The sequence below is a fragment of the Cyprinus carpio genome, chromosome B23 (assembly GCF_018340385.1).
Source record: "Cyprinus carpio isolate SPL01 chromosome B23, ASM1834038v1, whole genome shotgun sequence".
Classification (NCBI taxonomy): domain Eukaryota; kingdom Metazoa; phylum Chordata; class Actinopteri; order Cypriniformes; family Cyprinidae; genus Cyprinus; species Cyprinus carpio.
In genome coordinates, this window is record NC_056619.1 from 12,075,517 (window position 1) to 12,087,776 (window position 12,260).

The window sequence follows — 12,260 nt, forward strand, 5'->3', positions numbered from 1 at the left end:
ATAAATTAATTTGCATGTGTATCTTTATTAAGACAGAACAATCTTAGGAGAACAAATTTATTTACTTTAAATAAAACAAAAAAAGTACACATTAAAAACCACAAGATATACTATGACTCATTAGTCCAGCTGTATAAGACTGTAAGAGAAGAATGTGATTGTTTCTGTGGGAGTTCAAATCTCAACTTAACTGTATAAAATACACATCTATGGTAAAAGATCAATCAGAAAAAAACCCCATGCACAGGATTAGCCAACACCTTATCTCATCAATTCAAGTTTAACATCCTATATGGTCTTTGAAAGCTAGTGAATGCAGTTGTTTTGATGTAGCTCTCTTTGAGTTTAATTCAGTCCAATCACACAGTTTCCTCTGATACCAGTTTAAAAAGATAATCGTCTGAAGAACACTTGGCTGACTAGAGCCTGAGGTACATTTGAATAAACCTTCTTTGGCATCCGTGTAGCACACCTAAGTTTTAGCATCAGTGGTGGATTAGTCCTCTGAGGTGTATATGAGAGCAGCGTCTTGCAGACTTTCAAGCAGATCAGTGAAATGATAGGAGAGCTGCTCCTCAATGGATGCGTAGATGAGGTACAGCATGCAGACCACCAGGAGGAAGACCACGATCTGAACCCACAGAGGCACCAAACGCTGCTGAATCTCCTGCCTCTCCAGTGTAGTGGGACTCAGTAGCGGCATTTCAGGGTATTTAAATTGCACAGGGCGGCCCGCAGCTCCCTTTATAGGCCGTCTCTTTGTAGCACTGCAAGCAGAACAAAAAGTCCTTAGAACAAATTTACAATGGTGAATTGAAATATAGGCATGCAAGTTCATAGTTTGTGCACAATGGTAGTATTTAGTTATGAGAAAAGTATGACAGATGGTACTCACTAGATTCCAGTGGGGGTTTTGGCAGTGTCAGGAAACATCTCTGAAAGAACATCCGTCACAGGTTCCTATTGGCCAGAAGAAACCAATCAAAACAGACTGAATAAGAAAACATACTTTAAATGTGTGGTCTACAAATAAACGAGGAAGAGAATTGAGAGTGAAACAGACATCACAGAAAAACACAAAATATGAGGGAGGATGGAGTGAAAAAGTATAGAGAAACACCAGCCCAGACTCATGAAAAGCAGATTTGAAAGTCATGTGGAAAACACAAATCACAGCGCAAGAGTGAATCTCAAAGATACATTTTAAGTTGAGTGTCACATGCTCCTTCAGAAACCATACTATGCTGATTTACTGCTCAAGAAACATCAATATTGAAACCGTAATTTTTTTTTTTGATTAGTAAAGTTCAAATTAACTTTTATTTTAAAAAGAAATCTTCTGTTAATGTCTTTACTGTCACTTTTAATCAATTTAATGCATCTTGAATAAGTTCATTTCTTTCTAAATCAAAGTCTTACTGACCCTAAACATTTGAATGATGTACACTAATGTTATTTTAGAATTATATTTTCATGACAAAGTATATTTCCTCAGATTCTAACAACAACAACAAAAAAAATATATATATCTATCTATCTATCTTAGGGCTGTCAAATGATTAATCACATCCAAGATAAAAGTTTTTGTTTCAATAATATATGTATGTGTACTGTTTATTTATTGTGTACATATAAAGACACACACAGTATATATTTTGAAAATATTTACAACTATATACATTTATATATTTATATTAAGTTGGCTTGAAAAATTGGTACATTTAAGTAACTTTTTCCTACTGCTTCTGGATTGAAATATGGCACAAGATGAAGAGTAACAGTGCAGCTCAGCCGTACAGGGCTTAAGCATCATGTGATCTGCATTCATGTGCACAGCATTAACATCTAAGAAACATTAGTCAGAAACAAGAAAGCCAGGCCTTTGATAGAACTTATAAGCTCTTTTCTCTATCTGATCTACCAAACTTCAACGCTGTGATTAAACTTTACACTACCTTTTTACCTAAAATAAGGAACAGAAAAAAAAAAAAAAATACCATCTCTCTAAAATTAAAAATGCATTTTCCTGGCTTTTTCCTTTGAACATTTCACAGTGAGTACAGCTCTCACATCTGGAAAGCCAGTGCAATAAAGGGAGAAGAGGAAGAAAATAAAAGAACTCTGAAGCATTTCCCAAAGGACAGAGGGAGTGTGAAAGCCCATTAAATGTCTGGCAATGCAGCATGTCTGCTGAATTAAACATCCACCGAAAGAGTGAGGACAAACGAAGAGGCAGACCCTGAGGAGAGAAGAGGAAGGCTGAGGGGGGAAAAAAGCAGTTACTGTGACTGTTAGTTTCTGATGGGATGATGAAGACTTTAAACAAAGAGATCTGCCAGTCATGGTGTCTTTATCCAGTCTCATGAATTCCTGATGAGAAAACCAGAGCTTTTGTTAGATTTGTTGAGCGATGCTGTTAAAGCAAACATATCTGTAGCCACAAACCCGCAGGACCCTGCTGTCCACCGTCTGCTCGCTTCTCTGAACAGATCGCCTCTCAATCTCTGTTTGTTTTGACTGAGGACTGAATCTGGTCTCAATCTGTTGACAAAAATACAATCCCACAGCAAAAATAAACCCCCAAGATTCACATAACTTACAGACCAAAACAAAACCACTGACAATCATCCCAAAATTATTGAGATTCTCAGTTTAAACACACACACTCCCCTCTTCCACCATCTGAGTGATGCTGAAGGATCTGTACGGGGACCCGCTTTGACTCAAAGACCCATTTTGCGTGGCGTCTGAAGACTTGTGCTGAATCTTCTTCTGCAAGTGAACTAAACTGAATAAGCAGAACTGAAAAGCATTATGACATCTTGAACAGTCAATCAGTTGCTGCACCGAACGCCCACAATCTTTGTGCAATAGAATCCAATGTTTTCTAAAACCCAAAAAGTGCAAAAAAAAAAAAAAAAAAAAAAGGTTCAAAAATTTCAGAATTGTTTACACCATAAAACAATCTGTGGAAAAAACAGAATTAAAGTGCTATCGATCCCTTTATCCCCTGCAAAAAAAGCATCCCTGTGCCATCTGTGCCAAAAGGAAATGTTCATACTGTACATTTATGAATCCAGCTGAGGGCACAAAGCAGCGTGGGTAAAAATCTCTGCTCTGACTGAAGGTCCCTGTCTGTCGATGTAAAAATTGCAGTATGACATACATTGCAATTTAATGCCATACCAATTTTAACCACAGAGTGGTACCATTGTTCACACTACTGAAAACATATTGAGACATTAAAGGGGTCATATGATGCTTTTTTAAAGATCATTATTTTGTGTATTTGGAGTAACAGAATATATTGACATTCTTTAATGTCCAAAAAAACATTATTTTTCAAATACTGTACATTATTGTAGGTCCTCTATGCCCTGCCTCTCTCAAACGTGTCATTTTCTACAAAGTTCCTCCTTCTGACAAGCACAGTCTTCTCTGATTGGCCAACTGACCCAGTGCATTGTGATTGGCAGAAATGTAACGCCCTTTCCATAATCGCAAGCATCATCTTTCAAAATAAATGTAATGAGAGTTAATAATGTCCTTAGTTTTACCATCAGTTCAAGCCGAAAAGGGGAACAGAGACGCGTGACAGAAACAGTGATGAAGCTCCTATGTGTTTGCAGTACACAAGACATGGACGGTTAAGACAGCTGACTCCACTGTGTGACCCAGTCTCTCTCTCTCTCTCTCACACACACACGATGCGCAAAACTCCACATTTGAATAGTCAATAGCAAATACTTAAACTAATAACAAAACAGACTTACAGTAGCTGATTCAGAAGCGCCAGACTGTTGTAGCAAAGTCAGAATTAGCTCCTCTCCTAGGTTCACGAAACGGTGGTCCATAAAATATGTTGCTGTTCTGTTGTAAGTAATCTTAAAGATTCCTTAATGCATCTACTTTCGTAAGGCCAAATAAACTGCTCTTGCTTTCGTCTAGAAACACACAGCATCTCCCTGACATGGCTGCTTCAACACTAACTACGGTCACTGAAACCACGCCTTCTTTGTGTGAACATTTGGGTGGCATTACGCAAATATTTCCACATAGTGACGTAGACGTGGGGGCGTGTTTGAATGAGCCATTTCAGGGGGGCGTGGCAGAGTCTTAACTTTGATAAAGAATATCTCTTTGGATTTGAGACTTTAGTCTTGGCAACTTTACAGTTCTTCTTCATGCACCAAGAGCTTGTAACACTCCAAAAAGAAAGGAAAAATTGAAATCGCATCATATGACCCCTTTAAACTGCAACATCAATTTTTGTGTGTTAAATACTTTCTCCTGCCCAGCTTAAGCAGAAAACAACTTCTTATAGGTTGTCTCTGTAGGTTGAAACAATGAGGCCCTGCAGTGCTAAACATTGTTCTGTTTGTAGAGTTCGCCTCTCTTTGGTGTGTGGGTGCAATTAGGTTAGATGCAGCTGCAGAAATTTAATAAAGCCCATACAAAATAGCTGCAAAGAGTAAATCGAAGGAAAATGGCTCAAAATTGATATTTATTTAGCTTAAACTACTTTCTTAACAATAATGACAAAAATACCAATATATACCTTTTCTACTTAGGTGGCTATAGATGCACAGCTCCAACTGCTCAGTTTGATTAAACGTTATCTGCAGGATTTGTCTAATTAAAATTAAGGCTTTTTAAGACCCTTTTGTGATCTGCACAAATAACAATATTACTGTCCATTCAGAACAAACTGACATAACCTCAAAACAAATTATTAAGAAACTCTTTCAAATGCTAGAATCTTTTGCTTAATTAAACAGGCTGCGGCACACATTTAATGAGGACTCCAAACTGCTAATCAGCAAAACAGGGTAACTGCAAATGTAAAATACTCAAGACATGTTTTATTCAATGTGTATTAAAAAAATGGTTTGTGTTAATACACACAGTCACCACAATGTGCATGGATGGACTGTCCGTAACATGCATTTATAAAATAGATATTTTGATTTTCAATTTCATGCCATTTTAAGACTTATAACCTCATTTTATAGAACAGAATTTAAGATTAGGAACCTTGATGTATCCTGAGCAGGCCAACACAGCAGCACTGGCTCTTTAGGGCAGGATTATCTTGTTTGTCATTATTTATCACAGCATTTTGTCATGCTTGAGGCACTGAAATTACACACTTCAGCTTTAAACTCATCATGCCATCAAATCAGCTTGAGTTACCATCAAGTGCTCCTATGATGCATCAAAAGTGTCCGTCTCGCATACATAATTTATGACGTTACACAACAAAACCAACAGACAGCTGGTTGTTTGACCTCTTTACACAGAAAGATTCAAGCAACAACTTCTGCTCATGTTAACGATCAACATACACTCATAGCAGAACATGAACAGGCAGTGGAGCTAATGGATGAATCATGTTTAAGTCTTGTGGGGGAAACAAAGGATGGATTGAGGTGCATGTAAAGCCACTTACTCTGCTTGCAGTTTTGCTGGTCTCTGTCCGGGCCATCGTTTCAGACAGAAGCTGCTCTGACTCTAAATAAACATGTAAAACATATGTATAACCAGCAACAATAGCAATAAACACACAGCCTTTATATGAAATAGCCAATAAAATTACTATAACTTAGTGATGGGCCACAAGGCATCCAGTCTTCAGAAGTTAGTTTAGATCGTTTTAGAGCCACTTCTTTAGTTAACATGCAAACAGCATTTTGTGCACATCATATATGAGGTTGTAAACACCTCTAATTGGGGTCAGGTGAACTCAAACAAGCCTAATCATTCATGGTTTTGTTATTAATGGCTCAGTCATATTCATGCAACCCAAAAACTATTCAATAGTCAATGCTGCTCCTTACCGGAGTCCTTGTCCTCGTCTTCCACCCTTTCATCCTCTTCCTCATCGTCTGAGTAGAGGCCTGCATCCCTTGTGCCATTGACCCTGTGCTGTGATGTCTGTGCCGAAGAATCCAGCAGCCTTTTCAGCTTTTTTTCATATAAAGCTCTAGTGGAAGCTGCTCAAAACATACACACAGACATCATAAGGACATGCTGAATTTACTGCATTTTCAGTTTTGAAAGGACAGGACTGTGACTCAAACAGACTAACCTACAATGGGTCCAGCTTTGACTCCATACTGGAGCAGTTTGGCTTTTAGCTGATCATCAGTCAGTAAGCCCAGGTCTACCATTTCCGCTGCCTCTTCCTTCTCGGCCTGTACAGTGAAATACACACACAACAAACTATTTAATAAACAAATCCTGTCGAGGCAGTGAAATTACAGCGATTCATCATGGTGGAGTGAGGAATCAGCACATTTTAGCATAATCTAATAAACATACGCTGACACTAGCTTGCCAAAGGGTGAACCTCGGCTCACACAATCCTCAATAGACTCTTGTTTTGAGGCTTTCTCGCCTTTGCATCTTGCACCGACACATTCTGAAAAGGGGTCACATCCAATATTAGCTGCCGTTGCAGTTTCCCAACCAACCTCAGGCTGAAGAAACTTCTTCACTTTTAAGCAGAATTGAGCAAAACTGCTTTGCACAAAATAAAAAGACAGTGATTAAATAAAGTCTTAGTCCAGAAAGAGTCAACACATTTATGACAAATTGAGAAAAAGTATAGAACAACTGAACTAGGGCTGGGCGATATATCTTACGATATGATCATGCGCATCTAGTCAGTAAATCTGGTTCCGTGATTACCGCTAAATCGCCATCACCTGCTTTCAGATGGAGCGGCATTTAATAGACAGAGCCGTAGTTCACTGACAAGGTACGCAATATCGCATTGATTATCGAAGGCGATTCATCTGGGATAATGAACGCGATATTGCGTACCTTGTCAGTGATCTACGGCTCTGTCTTTTAAATGCCGCTCCATTTGAAAGCAGGTGATGGTGATTTAGCGGTAATCAAGGAACCAGATTTACTGACTAGATGCGCATGATCATATCGTTAGATATATCGCCCAGCCCTAAACTGAACAAAAATAAAAAAAGAATGACGTTGGACAAATATTTGAGGTTTGCATTATGTAAAATACACAACAGTGCTAATGGCTCAGAACAGATGGCATTTATCTGAGCCATTTTATTGTAACATTTAGTCAAAAATCCCTTAAGCACTTTGTTCTTCAAACTTACAGGAGGCAGACCTCTCCAACTATAAAACAAATTTAAGGCAACCTAATAGTCTCATTTGCTAATAGACTTCACTGATCCTGCCTTGAGCCACCAATATTATCCATAATTTATCTAGCAAAAAAAAAAACAACACAAAAAACCACTAGACAGCAGTTTGGACCGAACTAGACTGCTACTTTCAGCTAATGAGCCTAAATAAGCCAACTGTTAGCCAAGTTAAGCCAAACATTCACATTCACTGACGTATAACTGAGTCACATAAATCAGAAACTTAAACAAATTATGTGTGTAATATATGTGCACATACACAGTATATTAAAATGTTATTTTTAGTACTGTTTATACACTAGTATACTATTTTGTTCATATTTTAAATTTTATTTTTATTCCAGTTTTAGTTGTTTTTTTAGTGTGTGTGATTTTAGTGCTTAATTTGTTTCAGTTAGTTACCAATGCAATGTTTTTAATTTTCAATTAAGCTCAAGTTTTCATTTAATATTTATATTTAAATGAATGGAAATCATATTAACAGGTTTAGTTATCAACACTAGATATAGTCACAAACAGCTTGGATTTCATTTCCTTTAGCAATCATTGTTCACATGCACTATCAATCCACAAAATCATAATCAATTTAAACACTACGCCTGTGCCGAGTGCTGGTTTTTCAACAATTGCTCAGCCTTCAAAAAGTTCCTAACGTTCACTTATAACCATCTACGGTAAATCTGCACCAGTAACAGACAGATTCAAAAGTGCTAGCTTTAATGCAAAATATAAAACAGTAATGGCCAACTCATGAATCTGGCAAAAAATATTTGGAAATGTAATGGTAAACTCATGTATTTGTAAACTGAGAATTTGACACCCAAGTCTAAGATGGCTCTGACCCAGATTCCCCAGCCCCCATCGAGGGCCCCCCTGACCCACACACACACACACCTGCAGTGGTCTTACACACTGCCAGCGAGTGTGTGTGAGACAGCTGGAGCTCTATTCCACAACTCTAAGAAATCATGTTCCTCTCTCAAGGAAAAAATAATAATAATAATTACCCATTTTGACAGAGCGGTCTTTGATGTTTTGAGAAGCATGCGTGCTTTATCTGTATTTCACTGCAGTTGGGAGCTGACAGGCAATGACCTACAAACCTCTCAACAGCTTGAAAGCAAAGAACATATGGGTATGAATATTCACAGCATAAATCAAATCCATTTCAATCACGCCACCTTGTGTCAAACTGTTTGACAGACAAGTGCGGATATGGAAAGATTTTTGGAGAATCCTTCAAACTCAGTCTGCAAGCCGTGAAAACCGTCAATCTCAGAAAGACAGTTGAATGAAGTTTAATAACGTGACCTCTACAGCTGCTAAACCGGTGTCTTTCTTTAACTCACGCTGCCAGCGAGGTGATCCTCCTCTTCATCGCTTGAGAAATCTGTGTTGTTTGTCCTCACGTGTTTGAGATAAAGCTCCACATAAGCGTGTTTCTTGCTCTCCGGAGGGGGTAGATCCACATTATACGCTATGAGCTCCGACTTTAGCCTCTCTTTAGAGAAGAGAGCGGGGTCTTCCACAAACACCGGCATGTCAGGTGTGGAAAGCTATCGCATTTGAAAACACAGGCCCTGAGGAAATGATTTCCGATGTTCGGTGAACGAAACGTCGGCTCTGTAAGTAACGTTAGTAAGCTCAGTAGGTTTTGAGTGTCACCAGCCCCAACAGCTGTTCACAGGGTCTCCCTAAACACGCACAGAAACGCCTTTGAGTCGTTCATGTGGCCGTGAAAAATACCACAGACACGAATTTCCAAGTTTAAATCAACAGAGAAGACTATACACGTGGAAATTAATTCATATTTAAGGTGAATAACTCATGTTAGGCTAGATGTGTTAAATAGAAATCTAGCGTTCGTGTGTTTGGTCATGTAATGTTTTAGTGGCTTGTCTGATGTGTGGATTAATTAATAAAGTTGATTATATTCGCAAACTCACCTTGTTAGAAGCTGTTGTGCGATTTACATGGGACAAAGAACAATATAGTGCTTTAAATAAGCCTTAATGAGGCCGCTTTACCTGAATAGTATTTCGATGTCGGCGCGGTGCGGCTCACGCGACGTCCTCTGACGATTAACGTACTGAGTGACCACGTCACGGGTTGGATGTTTTCCCGCCATTTCTTCAATGAAATGGAAACTGCAAAAATATATATTTTTTTATCGTCAGTGTTTATGTATTTTAACCATAAAATTGATTTAAATTTGATATGTGAAGTGATAATGACCTGCTGATTTCACATCATCCTTCTTTTCACAGGTCTGCGTACTTATCCAAAAAGTAAATAGGCTACATGAAATTAAAATACTGATATGAATTATTGCATATATATATATATATATATATATATATATATATATATATATATATATATATATATATATATATATATATAATGTATGTATATTGGCATAAGATTAGTGTATGTTAGATTAACATAAAGCCCAGTAAAAAAGTCCAATGTCTATAGGCTTGCTTAATGAAATAAAATCTGACAGTCTTATTTTTTATGGAATATTGCAGTGTTTTTTTATTCGTGTGCACTCATAATCTTTAAACACAATAATCTGTGGCTCACATGAGATCAAAAAATATTTTTATAGGCTAAAACCTGAAACAAGCTTTCCATCGGGTTCCATCGTCCTGAAGGCAGAGTTTGAATGTGTTGTTTTTTTTTTTATTAATATATATATATATATATATATATATATATTTATATATTATTTTTTTTGCTTACACAAACTCACTATATTTTCACATTTTATTCTTTAGCATAAAATACATCAGTAATAACACCTTTAAAAAAAAAAAACTTTTACTTGTCTTGTTGTCAATTCTCGGTTGTCAGAAGAGTCATGATGGCTGCGTCAAAGTCATGTGACCTTAGTGTAGCTTGTTTAAAATGATAAAAGTATTGTTCATTTGGGAAGGTTATCATGATGAACAAAACATGTAAGTTTCATAAACCTTTGTTAATCACAGAGCTTTCTGCAGTAATCCAAAAGCCAATGGAAAAATTCTGATGAGTTTTTGTCACAGAAACCAGGATGATTCTAGGTTATTGGTTGGAATATATTTGTGCTTTTTATCTGGGGTACTCCATCATCAAATGACAATGATCCAATCATGAAAATTCAATGATCTGATGGACAAAATCAACTCCCGTCCAACATTTTTGTTTATTCCAGTAGCTCAAATACACTGAAAAAAATGCTTCATTCATCCAATTAAAAAAAAATTAGTGTAATGATTCACGTCTATATTTTTTAACTTGAACCAATGAAAAATAAATAACTTTCCCTAAAAATAACTTATTTATTTTTCATTGGCTCAAGTTGAAAAATATAGATTTGAATCATTACCCTAAATTTTTTTAATTGGATGAATGAAACATTTTTTTCAGTGTATATGTCATAATAGGGAAGAAAAAAATTACCACAATCCATTTCATGTCAATCTTGAAAAGAACCTCTGGTATTTTGCCATTGTGAAATACCCAGTTTATTGGCCATATAAAATTATTTAACCATTCACTACGATAAGAATTCCAGAGATCCACATAATAATAAAGTAAAAAAAAACAAACAAAAAAAAACATACATTCATGTAATGGCAAGGGAAAATTCTGAATATATATTTTACTATATTTTACAGATAAAAGGCAAAGGCCTGTATCAAACTGCCTCTCAATAAACTGCAAATAATTTTCTTATTCTTCACACGCTGTCGGTTTTCAATTCCATGCTTGCTACAGACTGCATTTTGGTTATTCACCAGACTTATATCTGCCTGATACATTACTCCGTAGGGCTTCTAGCAAAAGGATTATCGTGTACTACAAGCCACTTTAATAAGCTTCAAGAGTCCAGAAGGATCTGCCAACAGTAAACATGCCGTGCATCACAACTGCGCTCTGTCTCCCTCATGTCTCTGGCAGGCACAGGCACAGATGCTGTGTATTTCACCACTAAGGTGCATCCCTTGTGGATGAACTCTGATTCACTCTGCTTCTCTATTCTGGAAATGCAATGCTTTGCCTGTTGCCCAGATTAGTGGCATTCATTCGCTCATCAACATGCATAAACCATGTCCCTCCCCCCACCCCGTCTCTCTGTGTTTCTCTTTCTCATCTTTTTTGTTTAATTTTTTCTCCTTTCATTCTCAAATGAATGCATCTCTTCTCCCAGGAAACCATGATGCAAGGGAGGGCAAATGTGAATATACTATCACCCCAATGCTCAGCCAGACAGCCAGAGACTGGAGGAGCAAATTGCATGTTTAACATTCAAAACTGACACTCTATTAAACAATAACACTGCTATCTATTTAGGCATTATTATGTTGCTGTGTATTTCTTGTAAATGAAACATCTCCGCTCTCCTGTCCTGTTTTATAGCCCATGTTAGTTCAACAGACAATTGTGCCTGAACTGCAACAAATGTGTAGTACCAAAGGCTCTGGATATAAACTGAATTTGATTATATCTACTGCTGATAAGCCACTCTGTACCTAATGGCTTTGAACCCTACATGAAACACCATATCAAAATCACATAGGAATAGAAAGCCATAAAGCACAGCAGTGTTTAGAGTTTAATCAGACTGTACTCGTGTTTAGTTCTGCGGTGAAACCACCATGAGACTTGCAGTGTTTCCGTACTTTTATTACATGTTTTTTTTTTTTTTTTCACAGCTAAACAGATTCTATTTAAACCACTTGAGACAAGTTGCAGTCTGCAGAGAAGATTAAAGAGAGAGAAAAAACTCACATCATCATGAATAATTAAACAAAAGAGAGACTATTATTCATTTTTTCTGGCCTGGGAGGATTAAAGTGTTTGTATCTCATTGTTCTTTTTAAAGTTTCTCCTTGGGGGAAATTCTGGGATTTCTCTTGATTTATGTATGGGTTTACTTTTTTATTTCTTGCGCTAAGCCTTCTATGAGCTCCTCATCACACTTCAGTAGCGGGATGTGTTTTTGTCCATCAGTCTCCAAGAACATTCCAAACAGTCTTTGATGAGACATTGTAACGATGCCAAGAAATAAAAAGGTACAGCGCTTATCAAAGGCTT

General features: G+C 37.2%; 1 protein-coding gene across 8 annotated transcripts; it reads right to left on the reverse strand.

Annotated features, from left to right (window-relative positions):
• Positions 1 to 43: 43 nt before the first annotated feature.
• Positions 44 to 9,325, reverse strand: LOC109110077 (lamina-associated polypeptide 2, isoforms beta/delta/epsilon/gamma-like). Of its 8 annotated transcripts, none has more exons than XM_042750937.1 (11): positions 6,645 to 6,697; positions 6,474 to 6,519; positions 6,089 to 6,194; positions 5,838 to 5,993; positions 5,450 to 5,511; positions 3,067 to 3,135; positions 2,671 to 2,772; positions 2,446 to 2,541; positions 2,284 to 2,370; positions 896 to 960; positions 44 to 767 (listed from the first exon to the last, which is right to left on the reverse strand). In XM_042750937.1, exons 1-11 carry the CDS (start codon positions 6,659 to 6,661, stop codon positions 497 to 499), a joined length of 1,077 nt encoding a protein of 358 aa, XP_042606871.1. In that variant the 5' UTR covers positions 6,662 to 6,697; the 3' UTR covers positions 44 to 496. The 8 variants fall into 8 exon arrangements, with proteins under 8 accessions (XP_042606871.1, XP_042606873.1, XP_042606876.1 ...); XM_042750939.1 differs by lacking the exon at positions 6,474 to 6,519 and adding an exon at positions 6,322 to 6,421 and having other exon boundaries at positions 6,645 to 6,695; XM_042750942.1 differs by lacking the exons at positions 6,474 to 6,519; positions 6,645 to 6,697 and adding an exon at positions 9,206 to 9,325.
• Positions 9,326 to 12,260: the final 2,935 nt, after the last annotated feature.